Genomic DNA, 19,701 nt, shown 5'->3' on the forward strand with positions numbered 1-19,701 from the left:
CATCTGCAGTCAGTGTTGTGAAGGTTACTTTTAAAATGTATCCCACTACAGATTACAGAATACATGCCCCAAAATGTATTTTGTAACGTATTCCGTTACGTTACTCAATGAGAGTAACGTATTCTGAATACTTTGGATTACTTCATATATTATCATGCTTTTTTACAACTACATGAATGTACTATTGCTGTGTGATTTATTACTATTACTGAAGGTTACTCGCCATACGAATACAACTAGATTTTTAAGTCTTAATATAAAATGAGTAATAGTAGGGTGGACATTAGGTGAGGCTGCACTTTTTGCAGCGATCTCGTATAGAAAACTATTCCGCACGTATATAAAACAGGTCCGCGGCTCCGAACTGTAGTAAAGGGGCCTCTGGCTAATACGTCGGGCTCCGTGTCGGGCTCGTAGCTGAAAACTAGCTTTACTTTGTTGTCTGGGTCGACTGCTAGCGAGAGACAGAGAGAGGCATTGAAAGGCTGCTCCAACGGAACTTGCTGTTTCAGAGAAAACACGAACATAGCGTACAGTCGAGTCTTAATAGCTTACTTACAACTGGGCTCGTCAGGGACTCTTTTTGGCTGCAGTGGTTATTATTATATTTACGTGCTTCCAGCTCCCGTTTCTGCTCGGTGACAGCTCGTACTTTTCCTTTTTCTCCCTCCCTCGCGCTCACAGAAACATAACGGGTATGGCAGTCCATTCTCCCTGCAGCCCAGACTACACTGCTCATGAGAGGCTACATTCTTTAGGGCGATGCCTGTAACACTCTCTTATTGCCTACATATTAAATCATTTTTTAAAATATTTCCTCACGTCATTATGAGACGCTAGATTGAGACACAGACATTAGAGCCTCTGTGTTTTGTTTGGGTTTCCACCGGCGTGGAATTACCAAAAATAGAGAGGGGACAGCCTAACATATGAAACAGGAAAGTACCGCAGTGTAATCCATTTATTTCAGCAAAGTAACTATTCTGAATACCACCTTTTTAAATGGTAACTGCAATGGAATACAGTTACTCATATTTTGTATTTTAAATACGTAACGGCGGTACATGTATTCCGTTACTCCCCAACACTGTCTGCAGCTGTGAGTCAGATGTGAAGCACAGTGTGAGCCTGCTGACTGGTGCAGACAACGCTACACATGAATCTCTCAGGGTGACTTTTTTAAGCAAGAAAAATCTCCTCCTGGTTTATCATTCATTTACAGCACACACCGAACATGACATTGATTTTTTTTTTAAATTACATAAAAACAATAAAACTGCTTAAAGGAACAGAACACAGCAGATTAGCACTTCATCAGCTAACATGGTTAGATCCTATTTTAATATACAGTGTGAACACACTGATCTCCAGTGTTCTCTTTCCATGTCACTGGTACACTCTGACCCACAACCACACACACACACGTTGGTCCATGTGCAGCGTAAACTCTCCAGAGGGGACTGGGTTACCATCCTGTGCTGCCGATTGGTGTGGATCAGGGAAGGACGTCCATCGATGGTCCAGTCAGTTTAGGATCAAGCTTTCATGTCCCATAATGACTCGGCTGTCAGAGCGTCTGTTGGAGGGAGTGGAATTAAATGTTTTTCTATGCATTTCCTAATTGCCATGAAGAACCAGTTAGGTCAGTCCTGAAAACTAGTCTAAACTGGGATAAATTACAACTGCATTCTCAAACTGGAACAGCTCGAGCCTGGTTTCCTCGCAGTGCTATTTCTGTTGTAGTATTTTTGTAACCCTGTTTCCAAAAGACTTGGCCGACTGCTAAAAACAATGTAATCATTTACACTCTGTCAGGTCTCAAATTTAATTGAAACAAGTCCAAAGACTTATCATGTTGAATTTTAATGAAAGACAGAAAGTTTTAAAATTCCCTTTTAACAGGCAGAAACCAGAAGACAGGACAAGACATGCTGTGGAAGACAGCCAGAGACTGATTAATAACTAATGATTAAATGCAGAGAGGTGTATAAAAACACAGTGAGTGAAAAAGGTGACTGACGTAGAAACACAGAGGAAGGCACCAGCTGCATAACTAATGGGTCCCGTGATCCAATCATAACAATATGCTTTATCAAAAAGAAAAGACAATAAAAACCCCTTGCTTTACTCTGCAACAGTCTGTCTCTTCAGAGAGGTAAAGATGAGGTGATACAGCTCAGAGGAAAACGAGCTAAACTTCGGCCATGTGCTGTTTTCTGTTACAAGTCAAAGTCTCTCTATTTTACGGAGCCCCTCTGATGACATGGTCCAAAAAATAAATAAATTGTGGCCACAAAATACTATTTCGAGGGCACGAAATAGGTATAACGTGCGCAAGAAATGCTCATTTGTGGGCACGAAACACTTGACCGATAACCGTGATCCTTCCCAGGCCCTTGCAGTTGGTTGACAATAAAATCTATCCCGGCATCCAGGTCGTACTTACGTCTGTAAAGCAGCTGGGCTCATAATATCCCGTTTAAATGTCTCTCCGTAATAATGGTTCCTTGCATTGCCAGGCTTTTCAAAATGCATTTGTAGCTCATTCCCAGCCTAAAAAAACCCTCAATCATACTGTCTCTGTCCATGGTGTATAGGTTTAGCCTACTCTTATGCTTATGTCTCTACGCAGCTGTCCAGGAATTGTATCAATATGATGTGCGCACGTTATCTATTTTGTTGCCACAAATGCGTGATTCATTGCCACGTTATACCCAATTCGTGCCCACAAATTAGCATTTCGTGGGCACGTTATACCTATTTCGTGCCCTCGAAATAGTATTTCGTGGCCACAATTAAGTATTTCGTGGGCACGTTATACTATTTCGACGGCACGAATTAGTATTTTGTGGCCACAATTTATTTATTTTTTGGACCACGTCATCAGAGGGGCTCCGTACTATTTGTCTCCCTTGGGAGATATTTTTTTCAGTTACACCACACAGACCCCTCCACACAATCACAAAAATGATACATATATACATAGAATAATAAAAACATTAAAAAGATTGTTCAGAGTAAGTAAATAAATAAATAAAAATAAAAACACTTATCCCCCCCCCCAAAAACAAACAACAAACAAAAAAACCCCCAATGGAATCCAACACATGCATCTGTAACCACAATAAAACATTTTTAAGGAACTAAGCAGCCAAATCTGTGCAGTGTTTTATTTTTCTGGGCCTGTTAATCTCGTGCTTTGTGTGGACTATAAATAATGTGTAAGGATCACCATCTACTTTATTAATATTTGGAATGAGCATTTTTTGGAAACAGGGCTGTACCTTAGAAACAGATATGTCCTTATATTTATCACGTATATGTCAACCAGCACTAATATAATCAAAACCAGAGTCAGACTCAGGAGCGGGACGCCCAGGTCCCACTGTGATTTCGGTGTGTGTTTCTTCAGTGTGTATGCGAGTGTGTTGATGGTGCTGATAAACAGGCTGCTCTGTGTGCTCTTTATTAGATTGAACAGCTTTTATCCACAACATACACCGAAACACCGTCAGCGGCCATCAATCAGTGGGCATTTGCGTCAGAGGTGTGTGAGATGGTGGATGGGGGTACAGGAGAAGGGGAGGGGAAATGAGGGGGTGGTAGTAAACAATCCTAATAGATGAAAGGAGGACAACAGTAGAAATGAATATAAACCTTTAACAAAAAGCAAACCTTCACCAAGCCTATGTAGTATTTGCCATTAAAGAATAATATTGTATTCTCTATATATTCTATTAATTTTATTTCTCTTGAAACACACGTTAAGAGGTTTGTAGTGCAGTAAAAACAAAGTGCTAAGTGCAGTCTTTTGATACTTGCCTGGCTGAAATTCATTTTAATTTAACTGACATCATTTTGACTACAGATATAATTTTATTATTTTTTATTTATGCGCATACAAGTGGTAAATGGCCTGTATTTGTATAGCGCTTTTGCTAGTCCCACCTAGGGACCCCAAAGCGCTTTACACACCCAGTCATCCACCCATTCACACACTGGTGGAGGCAAGCTACAGTTGTAGCCACAGCTGCCCTGCGGCAGACTGACAGAGGCGAGGCTGCCATATCGCGTCATCGGCCCTTCTGGCCAACACCAGTAGGCAGTAGGTGAAGTGTCTGTGGGGTGGAAGGGTTCTCTCTCGGTATAGAGTGAAGAATTCAGTCATTAAGGAGGGACTACAGGTGCTGATCCTCCACATTGAAAGGAGCCAGCTGAGGCAGGCATCTCCAGGACAAGGTGTTATAGGCAGAAATGTCCTGCCATAAGGATAGCATACCAGCATAGAACTGGGACACGCTGGAGAGATTACACCTAGGCTGGCCTGAGAAAGGCTCAATGTTTCCCAGGAAGAAGGGGTGGTGATGAAGAGGTCTGGGCTTCCCTGCTGCCCTAACGTAAAGGCTAAACTCACGGTACAATGTACAAAAGGGGCGACCGTGGCTCAGGGGTTTGGGAAGCGCATCTGTAACCGGAAGGTTGCCGGTTCGATCCCTGGGCTCTCTGTTCTGGTCGTTGTGTCCTTGGGCAAGAGACTTTACCCTACTCCGTCCACCAGTGTGTGTGAGTGAATAATGGCATTGTAAAGCGCTTTGGGTGCCTTGAAAAGCGCTATATAAATCCAATCCATTATTATTAAAAGTATCAGTTTCTGGAAAACAAATTTGAGATCAAAAACCTCTTTTCAACTTGATATTTTTTACTAAACGTTTGGATGAATTTTATTAAATGATAAAATGAATGTTACATGTACTATATAGGGGCGATCATGGCTCAAAGAGTTGGGCGTTCGCCTTGTAATCGGAAGGTTGCCGGTTCGAGCCCCAGCTCGGACAGTCTCAGTCGTTGACTCCTTGGGCAAGAAAGCTCATTTCTGCCGTTTTGATCCGTGATCTCATTCTAATGATAATGTTAAGAAAACATCAGGCCGAGATTAACGGAGTTTTGGTGTTTCTCACCAACAAATTTCCATCTGGTGGCAGATGGCTGCATAACATTAAGATACAACAATTTACTGGCATTAAGCATCAAAGAAAATGTAAACAATTAGATTAAACGACTAGTATGTCTGGTACCGACTAGTAACAGGAACAACTATTAGTTGACTAGTTGCGCACAACCCTAATAGTTATCAGTTATCGTTAACCATCACTTTTCAAAGAGCACTGAAACATCTAGGAATAGTAAGAACTACCCGAGGACTACATGAGGACTTTTCATGGACTACAGCTCACCATGATCCCAGACATCCTTACCAACAAACTGGACCACCTCAATATCCCCCTGTCCTTCTTTTGCGCTGATGCTCAGAAAATACCTTGAGCTGAATATCCCAAAGAAGTCATAATGGACTCCAGGAGGCTCAGACAGGTCTACTCCCCTCCCATTATAAATGAAGAACGGGTGGAATCTTTCTCCACCTTCAGGTTTCTGGGCACCCACATCTCCGTCAATTTCACCTGGACTCACAACACCAACACCCTGGTAAAGAAGGCCTAACAGCAACTGCACTTCATCTGTGTCCTGAGGAAGAAAAAGCTGGACCAGAAACTGCTGCTAGCCTAGCATGCCTCACTGGAGAGCGTGCTCGCCTGATGCCTGGGTGTTTGGTATGCTTGGGCCACTACTGAGAACAGTACGGTTGCACAGAAGGTAATGAACACCGCTCAAAAAAATCATTGGCTGCCTTCTGCCACCCCTGGAGGTCATTGCCAGATCCTCCTGTCTCAGAAAAACCAGGGCCATGATGACTTGCCTTGCATCCCACCCACCACATGTTTGACCTGCTGCCCTATGGTTGGTGCTTCAGGTCAATCAGGTCCCACACCTCCAGACTTAAAAACAGCATATTCCCCTGGGCTGTTCGGACTGTCAACAAACACTATCCCCCACATCACACCCCTGCCCACTCACCTCACCAATCGGAGCCTTCATCTGAGTAACCATCACCACTCAGACCACTCGCACGTGGACTCTTTTCAGACCGAGTAATTTGCATCCTTGCACTGCCTTTTGCAATTTCTTCTGTAATGTGTGCCTTTTGTGTATACCCCTCATGATTGTATGTATTTAAGCTGTTTGCTATTTATTCCTGCTGTCTACTATTCATTTTTTACTCCAGCATGGTTGATGTGGAGCACCCACAATTTCATTGTACATTTTCAATGACAACAAAGGGCTATTCTATCCTGCCTGCTGTGTCCCTTGCATCTTGTTAAGTCCTCTTTGCTGCATGAGATAGCCCCTTTTAGTTACTTCCTGTTTTATTTTGTTAGTCTCTTGTCTCATGTGTTGTATTTAGTTGGATTTTCTGTTTGGAGTTTCCATTGTGCAGTTTATGTTCTAAGGCTTTTTGTTAATTGTGAACCAAGAAAACATTAAATTAACCTTCATCATGTTTGCAGACAGAAAGACATAAAAGCACTCAAAGGTGCTCACGATTACATCTCAGTGAGTTTATTCACATTTCTTTAAATTTCAGAGCATTTCACCATAACGCGGCCACTAAAGGACAGTCTCAGGTAACTGAGCTTTGCCAAAATGCAGCGAGTATGAGGGAATTCTGATGGACATTTGTTGTGTCTCAGTTACTCATTAAATGAGGCTGTGCTGGAGTCTAGCTTCACTGTGTTTAACTTTGTTGTGCTTCACTAGAAGCATTGTTGTTTCTAGCTAATCAGAAAATATTCAGTTATTACAAAACTGTTGAGTAAAAGAAAAAAAAAGTTGACAATGACATTTTATTTACAATAATCTCTTCTCTCTGCTTGGTGGTATTACAAACAGGGTGGAGAACCACAGGGCTTTAAATGAGGAACCATTTCAGCTTAAAAACCCTCATTTGTCCCTCCATGTCCATACAGAACAGTGGGGTGGGGCAGGCTGCAGTAACCATGACCATACCACTGTAAAACCAGAAAATCTGACAGCTTTTATTTGATAAAGGTTGGTCGGTCGGCTGATTCTTTGAGGTCCCTCCCCCCTCGAGCTTGTATATTGCTGTTGTTTGCTGTGACACAGTGTCTCCATTCCTGATAATGGTCAGGAAGAAAACAAGCTCCTGTTTCACTGATTCCTTAAATTGAAGGTGAACCCGAGTTTAAATCCTGCAGGCTGTTGAGCTGTATGCAGTTTAATTGGCTCAGAGACTTCACTAGCCACAAGCTGCTTCACTAGCCACGAGCCCGAGGAGGCCATGCTTCAATGTGCAGATTGATTTCCACACAATTGTGTGCATTTATACATATTACTACAGGCATAATAAAAAGCGACAGATGTTTGACTGACTGAGGAGCCAAAATCAGTGTGGAGAATTATTCCTGTAAACAAGCCGCTCTGTCAGTGATCATTCCACCTTTTTTTTTTTATTGTTGTTGGTGTTTGTCAAGGGATCTGAGAAGACTGCAGAGTGGTCGCAGTATTTTTCCATGTTGGAGCAGAAATGTGAGAATTACATCACCAACCCGTCAGGCTTCAGTTCACATTTGTGTTTGTCTAAGCTAGATCTTTGACCTTTTGGGTATGCGAGATAAAGACTTCCATCATTCAGGGTGCCAATAAAATATGTCAAATAAATAAATTTGATTGTGAAAGTAAACATTTCTCAGAACATGGTAAAAAAAGATTAACGTGACCTCACGTCAGTTCAAACTGTGCCCGAGCTGAGGGAAAATATTTCCCCATCGCTGCAAAGCAAACACTCAGAAATAACAGAGAAAAGAGTTAGTGTTCTCCAAGATCACAAACAGATAACATCTGCTCTGTGGCGTCTCTGCAGGCGTGATGGGCCCTGTGGAGATGGACGAGTTCGGGGACAGAGAGATGGACTTCGCTGTGTGGGACATGACCGATGTTGAGTCTGGAGAATTCCAGGTAAGACTATTGATGTCATCATTGTCATGTAACACCTTAGAGGTACGATAAAGGCTGCAGAGCTACCGTAAAACCGACTGGAGTAAAGTTCAGTGTGTCAGGGGAGACCCCGATGAGCGAACCAAGCTCTTGCAATGGTTGTATAAGGATCGAATGGCCCGTAGTAACGGGCCAGACACCCTATACTCCCCCAACAGCTCCCACAGGACACCCCGAGGAACACGGTCGAATGCCTTCTCCAAGTCCACAAAACACATGTAGACTGGTTGGGCAAACTCCCATGCACCCTCAAGTATCCTCGAGAGGATAAAGAGCTGGTCCAGTGTTCCGCGACCAGGACGAAAACCGCATTGTTCCTCCTGTATCCGAGGTTCGACTAGCGGACTCTCTTTTCCAGCACCCTGGCGTAGACTTTCCCAGGGAGGCTGAGGAGTGTGATCCCCCTGTAGTTGGAACACACCCTCCGGTCCCCCTTCTTAAAGATGGGGACCACCACCCCGGTCTGCCAGTCCAGGGGTACTGCCCCTGATCTCCACGCAACATTGTAGAGGCGTGTCAATCAGGACAGCCCTACAAAGAATAAAATAAAATAAAAATAAAAGTGCCAATAATCCCCAGTGCGTGTTCTCTTCGTGTGTCAGTTCCCAGCTCCCTCTTCGGTGTCTATGTACACTTGTGCCCAGCACCCTCCACCCATTTCCTCAATCCACCTGGAAACAAGAGACACTGCTGTAAGTATATTCCAAACAACTGGCCAACAGAAACACTTTCACCTCACTAGCAGGAGAACTGATTGTACAACGATCCTGTGCTGACTGTCGCCCAGTTAGTAGTACTCACTTGACGAGGCTGATCAGCAGCAGGTGAGTGTAATTACTCCAGATGTCACTGGCTCCAAGGCAGGAAAACTCTCCAAGCCTGGTGTAGCAGCACCAGAGAATTAAACTTAGAACATCCTTTAACCCCAAACCAGAGTTCAAATTCTAAACCCTGCGTCCCCAACCCAGGGCCCTGACACACCAATAAACCCTATTCCAGGGGTGGCCAACTCCAGGCCTCGAGAGCCAGTGTCCTGCAGGTTTTAGATATCACTCTGGGTCATCACAACTGAATCAAATGATTAGTTCATTACCAGGCCTCTGGAGAACTTCAAGAAATGTTGAGGAGGTAATTTAGCCATTTAAATCAGCTGTGTTGGATCAAGGACACATCTGAAACCTGCAAGACACCAGCCCTCGAGGCCTGGAGTTGGCCACTCCTGCCCTATTCGATACTGTTAGGGAGTAAGTGAGATTGCAGGCTTTGAACAAAGTGAAGAAACCAGTTGTGGTGTGTGTATGTTCCCAGGTGGTGTGTGTGTATAACAGCAGCATAAAGCAGCTCATCCTGCAAAATGGTCTAAACTTCCACTGGCCCAAAGGTTCTCCGCCACCAGACATCCCCAAGTGTGGCTTCAAGAACAACAACCCAGCATGTCTCACAAGTACGAATGCACAACTACAGACTACAGACCAAACTGCACAAAGGATGTCACGAGAACCAATGCATGGACTGGTTCTTATATAGTGCATTTGTATATAGTGCTTATAGTGAAGTTTGATATGTTCAAAAGGGTCTTTGCAATGGCTAACGTTATACATCCTTAAGGTAACTTAATGGAACTAACTTTAAAGTAACACTAACAGTATACTCAGTCATTTCAGCCTCTGTGCTGTCAAAAAATATAGTTAACACTTTAAAGAAACAGCTTGCTGCCAGGATGCCATTGATTTATTAAAGTAGTTTATCTTTAAGTACATGGGATGATAATTTTTTTTCCTATTGATAATCATATAATTTTAATGATTCGTACCTACATTTCTGGTATTGTGACATTGCTAAACTGCAGATCACAGGCTACGTCACAAAAACGTCACATTTTGAAGCCTAAACATCAGCATTTTTTTCTGCATAATCCATCATATACAATTGAATCAAATGAAAAAGTCTCTTTTTGAAACTTGTTTTTATTAGTATTTATCTTTTGCTTGATGCAATGTGCATAAAGTTTAAAATGAAATTATATGGAACAGTCTTTGACTTGAAGAAATTTGTTTAACAGTTAAACCTGTTTTCTGCGTATTCCAGCATATTACACTTGCTCTTTCAAACAGATGCAAGTAAAACACAGCAAAAAATAAATGAAATCTAAGATTCAGCAGCACTAATTCTATTTTCAGCTGATTAGCAGAAGCAGGGCCGGTGGAGGTTTGCCTGGTGCCACAGCGGTCATGTCAGTGGGGGGATCCGGGGGGTTTCTCTGTGAATTTTACGTTCCCATGGCAGCGTGCTAGGTGCTTGCTGAAATTTTGAAATGTAATTTTTCACTGTAGAAGGAAGTTTTATTCCCACGCAGAGTGTACAGCAGACACTAATGTTTTGGTCACTTTTTATAGAATCAAACTCAAAGTAATGTCAGTACTTCCAAGCTTTAAACGCTGCACATACTCTCTCCCACACTCCATATTATCCATTGTTGATCTACACACGTCTGTGGCTGCCACAGACGTCACACACTTGTACGTCATTGTCATGAGACACTCTCACAAACAAAATCACTGTTTAGTAATGCAGCATGCTTATGGGAAAGAAGTAAGAGTAATCTAATTACTTTTTTGCAATAGTAATCCCTTACTTTACTTGTTACTTTAAAAAAGTATGCCTTACTGCCCATCTTTGCTTATAACACATGTTAAGCCCCATGGACTGAAAACCGCTTCACCCAGAGCAAAAGAGCTCAAACTGGTCCTCACTCCTGCAAACAGTAATGGATTTTCTTCCTGTCTCATCTTTTAGGTACAGTTGCTATGCATCAGATGGTTGCAATGGTGATCTGCTTTGTCTTTGTCATCATCGTTACTGTCACCATCTTCATCTACAGGTGAGCCAAACATGTTTGTATCTCTGTACTGAGTATGAAAACTGGACGTATGACCCCATTGCGACCCCGGCAGATCTCAGTTTAAATCATTACACTCATGCTGCACATCAGGCCCAGAAAGAAAGGATGGCTCGAAGGAGAAATCCTCATCTGACTTCAACAAAGAAAACCCCGATTTGATTTTGAGTCATTGAAAGTGAAAATGAACAAAGCATAAAACTGACAAGAAGCTCACTCATGCACTCAAATTCAAAAACTGACTCCATACAGGCAGGTGAGACTCTACTGTTACGGAGGTTTGTTATCATCAGTTCATAAGCTGAAGTCATTCCCTTGCTCTGGTCTGGCTGCTTTTCCACTTATAGAGCATAATCCTAACTGGAACAAACGCTAGTGTAAAGCCAAGCATCTCTGACTGAGATCCTCAAAGCACACTCAAAGCACTTTCTACTACAAATTTCATCCGCCCAATCGCAGACATTCATCCAATGCTTTTATCCATACCTAATACTTTCACACACGCTCACACGCCAGTGCTCCAGTGGTTCTAACACCAGAGCCACAGCCGCCCCACCAGATCTCTGTGTAACTCATTCAGCCTGTTTATCCTTTCCATCAGCTTTCTCTCCATTTTCCTTCCCCTCAAATTTCAACACACACACTCGCACATATGCACATATACACACTCTCTTCCTGTCTGCTGAACAGGAAGCTGAAGCTGGAGAGCGAGCTTGCAGCTCAGCTGTGGAGAGTTTCCTGGGATGACGTCCAGATGAGCAACCTGGATAAAGTCCTGAGGAGAGCGTGCAGCAGGCTCACCATGTCTCTGGTAACACAGCTGTTATTATACTATAAATAAATCATCCGTACTCACTGGAAACATATTATACCTAATACAGTGCCTGTCTTTACTTCCTGAAATTTTCCAGTTTCAGTTTATAGTCTGAAATGTGTTTGCATTTGTAAACAATGACTAACAGATGGAACAGGAAGCCTTCAACTGGATTTCTATTTTTCCCTTTCTGGAATTCCCGGCTACACCGGAAGCTCTCTGGGCCTGGATCAGCTGACTGACTGATTTGTTCACATTGAATTAAATCATTTTCCTAAATTCTTCATTGTATAGTAGAGTTGTGCAAAAAAAAGATAATTGAAGTCTCCTTCAAACCATAAACCTGGTTTTCTTTTCTTTATATAATATATATTATGTTATATATTATATAATTATTCACTGTGATGCTGATTACTCTATTAATTAGTAACTACTGGGCTGGACCACCCATGCAAAACATGAGGAAAAAAGTTTCCTCCGTATGGTAGTGCTGCATGTTATCCAGGACCTACACTCTTCATTGAAAAAAAGCCGAGTGTCTCGATTGTTTGTGCTTGTGTCTGCAGAAAGGATCCAACTATGGTTCTCTGATGACCATGGAGGGAAACTTTCAGATCTACACTAAAACCGGATACTACAAGGTCTGACAGATGCTGACAGTCCCATCACATGTTCCTCTAACAAGATGGTGTCAAGTGGTAATCTGGTTCACTGTGTCTCCTGCAGGGAAACTTGGCAGCTATCAAATACATCAACAAGAAACGCATCGAACTGACCCGGAAGGTTCTGTTTGAACTGAAGCATGTAAGAACTATCTGCCCACTAACCTACCAGCTAACACTGTACCTGACTGACCTAGCTTATAGGTCTTCTTGCAGGATGTTGAGCTTTTGTATTTGTAGCAAATGAAATAATAGCCTAGCGACTTGCTATAGACTGAAAACCTTACCTACCTGCATGCATATATATATATATGTGTGTGTGTGTGTGTGTGTGTGTATACACCTATCCGATCTAACCTCCTAAATGATCTCAACCTACCAATCTACCCATTTTGTTTGTAGAGCATGATAGGATTTAAAGTAGCAGCCTCTGTGTTTTTGTAGATGCGAGATGTCCAAAATGAACACCTGACCCGCTTCATTGGCGCCTGTATTGACCCGCCGAACATGTGCATCATCACAGAGTACTGTCCAAGAGGCAGCCTTCAGGTACGTCACACCCAGCTAATGTTTTGCTAGAAATCTGTGCATTATTTTTCATCGACACTTTCAGCTTGCATGTCAAAACCCTGGTCCAGTTTTACTTTATACAGATTAGAAATATTGCAAAAAGTCAGAACAATATTTCCAAATAATATAACTGCACACCTTGTCCACATCCTCAGTTTACTTTGGTTAGATCGCGACAGCTCTTTGGATGCAAACTCTGACATCAAACATGGAGATGGCTGCTGTGTGGAGCTCGTGTTAATACGGGAGCAGTTGAAAGCTGGTTAGGCATTAAGATATCAAAATGATGCAGTGGTTTCTACAGTCAGGAGGTAGCACTGCAGCCATCCTCTGCTCGTTCATTCCTTACATTTTTTCATATGAGATGTTTTTTGTGTTTCAGATGTTCTCTCTCCTCTCAGCTACAGTTATCTGTCAGCACTGTAGCATAGCAACCTCCCAGCACAGTAACCTAGCAACATGCAAAGGTTGATGTGGGCCGTGTGGGGGTTTGGGTTGTTGTCAGATGACCGCTGGATGTCAGGGCTGTCATCCTAACACAGAGCAACTCAGGCGGTTTGAGTTATTTTGAGTTTGTGCTCTGAGATGAGGATGATGCTTTTAGTGTGGGGAGGAAGAATGAATATCAAATATCAGCTGAAGCTGCTGCTTACAGATAGTCACAAGCAAAGACACCATTACTCTGCTGAGTGATTCAGTATTCAGTACACAATTTTAACCATGCACAGAAATGTCCTCGCAGAGCAGAAGTGTCCTCAGTGTCTGTCACTGAGGACCAGTGTTGGTCAAGTTACTTGAAAAGAGTAATCAGTAACTAATTACTGATTACTTCCCCAAAAAAGTAATCCAGTTACTTTACTGATTACTTATTTTCAAAAGTAATTAATTACTTAGTTACTTAGTTACTTTTTAAAAACACGATTTACAACCTGAATAGGTGATAAAGTGATAGATCTTTCAGCCCAATTCTACTTTTTCTGCATAATCCATCATACAAAATGTAATCAAATGGAAAAGTCTCTTTTTAAAACTTGTTTTATTAGTTTTAATCTTTTAACTTTATGCATCAAGCAAAAATTTAATTATATGCACCATTCTCTGACTGGAAGAAATTTGTTTAATATTTAAACCTATTTTCTGCACATTCCAGCACATAAAATATTTTTTGTGTGTGTTTACACTCACTCTTTCAAATAGATGCAAGTAAAGCAGAGCAGAAAATAAATAAAGTCAAAGACTCAGCGGTCCTGTTGCTCTATTTTCACCTGTAAAGCAGGAGTAGGGCAGGCAGAGGTTTACCCTGGTGCAGGTGTGCCGTGGTCAGTTGAAGAATCCGCGAGTTTCTCTGTGAGTTTCCCATTACGTCGTTGCGCACTCGGTGCTCGGTAATCTCATTACCGTTTTTGCAATAGTAATCCCTTACTTTACTCGTTACTTGAAAAAAGTAATCGGATTACAGTAACGCGTTACTGCCCATCTCTGCTGAGGACCTCACTTGGACTGAATGGCCAACATGCGTGTGTGTCTGTCCCTCAGGACCTGATGGAGAGTGACAGCATCACACTGGACTGGATGTTCAGATACTCTCTCATTAATGACATTGTCAAGGTAAAAACTTGTCTCTTTGGCTTGGGGGGTGGGGTTACAGAAAACACATGTAAATGAAAAAGTATGAACGAGGTCTCTGACATCAATGTTGGACTCATGTTTCGATTCTAGAGAGCTTCAGACTTTTCACCTGAATGAGCTGTCTGTCTGTTTGCCTCCAGGGAATGGCATTTCTCCACAACAGCGTCATCATCTCCCATGGTAACCTTAAATCGTCCAACTGTGTGGTGGACAGCCGCTTTGTCCTGAAAATCACTGACTATGGCCTGCAGAGTCTTAGGACCAGAAACTGCCCCGAGGACACACATGCTTACTATGCACGTATGTATTGAAGCTGACGCTCATTAAAGACTGTCTATGAGGATGTTGTTTTCACTGATATCAGTTATTGATCACTTGGCAGGGAAGCTGTGGACAGCTCCAGAGCTGGTGAGGATAGATTGTCCTCCGAACTGTGGGACACAAAAGGGGGATGTGTACAGTTTTGGAGTGATCCTGCAGGAAGTGGCTCTGCTCAGAGGAGTTTTCTACCTCGACTCACACTCTCTCTCCCCTAAAGGTGAATGTGTGTTTCTCAGGGTTAAATTAATTCAGTTCAACCTTATTTATACAGCAGTCACCTCAAGGTGCTTTATATTGTAAGATAAAGACCCTACAATAATAGGTCAATAGATTAATGTGTGTCTGACCTGAGTCGCTGCTGTAGGACAAATAAACGAGACTTGACATTCACACCAATTGTCCGCATGCTGAGCTTCTAATATATAAGGGAGAAGGTGATAGACAAAGCTCCATTTTTAGATGCTTGGCAGCTTTCTTTTGTAGCGATGTCACAGCACCAAAAACCGTTTTACAGCATCTTCCACTTTAATTTGAGGCATGAATCGAGCAGCAACCTCATAATAGCATCAGCTTCAGGCACCACAGCCAGTTTCTTTACTCACATGGATATTTCTGCTCGAGTTCAACTACAATCCTAATGGAGTTATCATCTCTAAATTGGTGCCATCGGCAATGACCTCTCTCAAGTCCCAAACCAATTAGCAGTTTTTTCACTGTAAGAACAACTGAAGGACAGAAGAGTTGTGTTATTTCACTTCAACGTGTGGAAACAAAAATTAAAGTTTTTGTCTGGAGTCAGGTGGTCATAATCATTTTAACTGCTATATTCCCTCCTGTTGCTGCTAATGAAATACACTTCTGATCCCCCCCCCCCGTTTTTCAGCTTCACCTGAGCTCTGTTCTGACAGCTGAACTTCTAAAAACATCAGTTTCTTACTTGTGCTCACTTTTGGAGTGGCTGTAGAGCAGGTCATCTGCTAACTGGAACATTGGTGATTTGATCCCTAACTGCTTGATCTGCGTGACAACTTGCCCTTGAGCAAGATACAACCCCCCGAGTTGCTCTGTGATGTTTTTATCGGAGTGTGAATGTTTGAAAGCAGGTGGGAATAGGGTATATTGTATAAAGTGCTTTGCATACTCAAGTATAAGAACCAGTCTAATTAGCAGACAGACCATTTCTTTGTTTTGATACTTCAGCACTTCCAGGTGAACACTGCTTGTGCACTCAGGCCTACCTATCTCACAATGGTAAATTATCACTCCAAAATGTCCTGGATCCACATTAGGATTGACTCCAAAAGTTCATCCTGTTTCATGGAAATCCATCCAGGACTTTCTGAGCACCCTGAACCAGCCTCGTGAGGATGAAAGAGATCTGAGCCTGTGTTTGGAGCTTCTGTAGATTTGTTTATCAGCTGATTTCTTTCAGACTTACTTCAATGACATGAGGTTTGTGTATGGTGATGGATGGATGTCCCCCTCACATTTGACAGCCACAGCTGTCAAATGTAATAATTTTACATCTTCAAGTTCAAAGATAATCGACCATTGTGGGGGTAGAGTTCACGTAGCTACTCTGCACTCTGTTGGCACATGGTATTGAAGAAGATAACAGTGGAGGAATTATATCCTTAAACTTAGTTACAACCCTTTTAGAAAGACATCTGCTGTAATTAAATGTATTCCCAATAATACATCCAATAATGTATTAATGCTGTGTAATCCATTATTGTAAATGTATATGTTAAGAAATGATCAGACAAAGGAGGATTCACAGGATTGAGTCTTCTAGAATTAGAGCATCAGCGTTTTTAAGTGTTTGTGTTTCTACTTACCTCTTACTGCTGAACGTGTGTGCTTTTGCAACCAATGCCCCCCCCCCCTCCTTCCCTCCAACAGAGATTGTGCAGGCAGTGATTCATGGTGGCACCCCACCCCTCCGCCCCTCCCTCTGCTTCCACAGTCACAGTGAGGAGCTCGGTGTCCTGATGCAGCGCTGCTGGAGTGAAGAGCCGAGCGAGCGTCCCGACTTCAACACCATCAAGATCCTGCTCAGGAAGCAGCACAGGTGAGGGAGAGGCGACGGACCCACATTTATTCTGAGACAGGTTTTTATGATGCTCTGATTAATGCTGAAGCAGGAGACATGCAAAACATCTCAGAGTATGCTCTCAGCTGTACAAAGCTTTTATTCAGCTCTCTGTTTGGACACTAAACAGAGCTGGCAGAGAGCGTCCCCGGTAACTCTGTAAAATCAGCCAGTAAAGATATATTGAAATATAAATATTCATGTTGTTCTTTCACTAAAATAGAGGCTGAGAAATGAGAGAAATATGTAGAAAAACGGTCACTCACAAAACAGAAAGCCAAACACCTGTCACCCTGTCTGTCTCTGTCCAATCATGTGTCTCTTCAGAGGATATGGCTCTAACATCCTGGACAATCTGCTCTCCCGGATGGAGCAGTATGCTAATAACCTGGAGGAGCTGGTGGAGGAGCGAACGCAGGCCTATCATGAGGAAAAGAGGAAGGCGGAGGCCCTGCTGTACCAGATACTCCCACAGTAACTATACTTCAGTACTACTGCCCTGAATACTACACTAAATACTGGATACTGCAGTACTATAACATCCTATTTATGTGTCAGTTCTGTAGCAGAGCAGTTAAAACGAGGAGAGACAGTTCAGGCTGAAGCGTTTGACTCTGTCACCATCTACTTCAGCGACATCGTTGGCTTCACCACTCTGTCTGCAGAGAGCACGCCACTGCAGGTTGTTAACCCGGAGGAAGCTACAGGGAAACCATCCACATGAGGGTTCTCCAACTCAGGTCCTGGAGAGAGGTACTGTCCTGCAGCTTTTAGATGCATCCTTGTTCCAACACACCTAAATCAAATGAGTGGCTTGTGACCAGGCCTTTGCCAAAATTGATGGCATGCTGAAGAAGCTGCAGGACAGTAGCTCGTGAGGACTGGAGTTGGAGACGCCTGATCTATACATTCAGATCACAACGTGCAAACATAAGGCTGCCATCTGCTGGTTTGAGCTATTATTGCAGTACATTTCTGATTGTTTTGGTGTGAAATCTCACTCACCTTCTGTGTCTGCGTTTTCCTCCTGCAGGTTGTGACGTTATTAAACGACTTGTACACCTGTTTTGATGCCATTATAGACAACTTTGATGTATACAAGGTACAATTTGCTAAACTGAGCTAATCTAAGCTACATCCCACCTGTGAGTCAGATCAGTTTACCGTGTACATCTTCACCTTTCAGGTAGAAACAATCGGTGATGCCTACATGGTGGTCTCAGGACTACCTGCCAGGAACGGTAAACTTCACGGTCGAGAGGTCGCCCGCATGTCCCTCGCCCTGCTGGAAGCTGTCAAGAGCTTCCAGATCCGACACCGACCCAATCAGCAGCTACGGCTCCGCATTGGCATCCATAGCGGTACTACATACACTGCAGCCAGAAATACTACAATACACGGCATTACTATCACTACTATCATTACACTACAGTAAAAGAACAGTGCAGACTTAGTGTTGGTGTGTGTGTCACCAGGTCCGGTATGTGCTGGCGTGGTTGGGTTGAAGATGCCGAGGTACTGTCTGTTCGGAGACACGGTCAATACAGCGTCACGCATGGAGTCAACTGGGGAGGGTAGGGCCTGCTTCCTGCTAAGTAATCACATGTCTGTGTCCACCAGGACAGGTCTAACTTGATTGGTTCTTTAGTCTAATCAACTCTGATGGCGAAAGACAAAAACATCATTTAGTGTATGTTCTAGGAATAAAGTGAATCTAAAAGATGGATGTAGCCACATACTGGTTTGTTGCACCTGCTGCCTATTTTATTTTTATAAAGCCAGAGGTGACTTTCAGCCTCCCCTCTTACAGTTGTTATGAAGGGAGAAATTATTTACACAGGCCAAACCAGTTTGTGTGTCAGGCTGTAAACATGTTTATTTCTGCTAAAGTTTTAACATGGGTGTCTATGCTGACTGATTTGCTGTTGGAGCCTTTGGTGAACATTAGAGGAACTGCAGGTTTTGGGACCTTACATATTTGTCATGCTGTGGTTGTACTTGAGCACTTTATCCCCTGCTCGGCCAGGTGTGACGTAATGCGTTGTTGTGTCTTTGCAGCTCTGAAGATTCACGTGTCGGAGGCGACTCGTCAGGTTCTGCAGGAGTTCAGCTGTTTCCAGCTGCAGCTCAGAGGAGAGATTGAAGTGAAAGGGAAAGGACGCATGAGGACGTACTGGTTGGTGGGAGAGAACGCCACTAACTAAAAGATCAGGAGGACATCAAGAACCCGCCTCCTCATCTTCCCATCTAATTGGACAGAACATTGTTTAAGATGACAGATAAAAGACTAAGTGAACTTTCACCAAAGACTGTAGAGAAAAACAAAGATAGGCAAATGTTTTACTGTAAGATAAATTAATCACGAGGAAGAAAATGTGTAAATACAACAATAAACTGTGTTTGCTACCTGTGTGCCTTTATTGTCAATAAATCCATTGTCATATTTGCCACATCAGGTGATTTTTTTTTTGCATGTTTTAAGTTCATAGAATAGTCTTTTATTGTCATTGCACATGTACAATGAAATTATGGGTTCTCCACACCAACTGTGCCAGATTAAATATAAATAGTAGACAGCAGGAATAAATAACAAACAGGAGAAATATATATTATCGAGAGGGATATATACAAAACAAAACAAAGGCACACATTAGAGGATCGAGTGCTTGGACAGAGTGCAAAGGACTTGGTCTGAGAATAGAGTCCATGTGTGAGTGGCCTGAATGATGAGGGTTACTCAGGTTGCAAAATCCCTAAAAATGTGTGATTTATTTCAGTTTTTCAGGATTTAATTGTACCGTGT

At 42.7% G+C, this 19,701-nt stretch overlaps 1 protein-coding gene across 2 annotated transcripts in view; it reads left to right on the forward strand.

Moving 5' to 3' along the window:
- The window catches only part of npr1a (natriuretic peptide receptor 1a), a 33,782-nt gene extending 14,434 nt beyond the window's left edge, over nt 1-19,348 (forward strand). For both annotated transcript variants that reach the window (XM_080296637.1, XM_026155706.2), the window contains 17 exons: nt 7,778-7,872; nt 9,220-9,355; nt 10,708-10,792; nt 11,501-11,621; nt 12,191-12,265; nt 12,351-12,428; nt 12,731-12,835; nt 14,393-14,464; nt 14,626-14,785; nt 14,868-15,023; nt 16,709-16,877; nt 17,226-17,372; nt 17,457-17,580; nt 17,932-18,000; nt 18,085-18,259; nt 18,374-18,472; nt 18,957-19,348. In XM_080296637.1, coding sequence (XP_080152763.1) covers nt 7,778-7,872; nt 9,220-9,355; nt 10,708-10,792; nt 11,501-11,621; nt 12,191-12,265; nt 12,351-12,428; nt 12,731-12,835; nt 14,393-14,464; nt 14,626-14,785; nt 14,868-15,023; nt 16,709-16,877; nt 17,226-17,372; nt 17,457-17,580; nt 17,932-18,000; nt 18,085-18,259; nt 18,374-18,472; nt 18,957-19,102 — 2,012 coding nt within the window. In that variant the 3' untranslated portion in view covers nt 19,103-19,348. The remainder of the gene's footprint in view (nt 1-7,777; nt 7,873-9,219; nt 9,356-10,707; nt 10,793-11,500; nt 11,622-12,190; nt 12,266-12,350; nt 12,429-12,730; nt 12,836-14,392; nt 14,465-14,625; nt 14,786-14,867; nt 15,024-16,708; nt 16,878-17,225; nt 17,373-17,456; nt 17,581-17,931; nt 18,001-18,084; nt 18,260-18,373; nt 18,473-18,956) is intronic.
- The last annotated feature ends 353 nt before the right edge of the window (nt 19,349-19,701 follow it).

Source organism: Astatotilapia calliptera, chromosome 22 (assembly GCF_964374335.1).
Source record: "Astatotilapia calliptera chromosome 22, fAstCal68.1, whole genome shotgun sequence".
Classification (NCBI taxonomy): Eukaryota; Metazoa; Chordata; class Actinopteri; order Cichliformes; family Cichlidae; genus Astatotilapia; species Astatotilapia calliptera.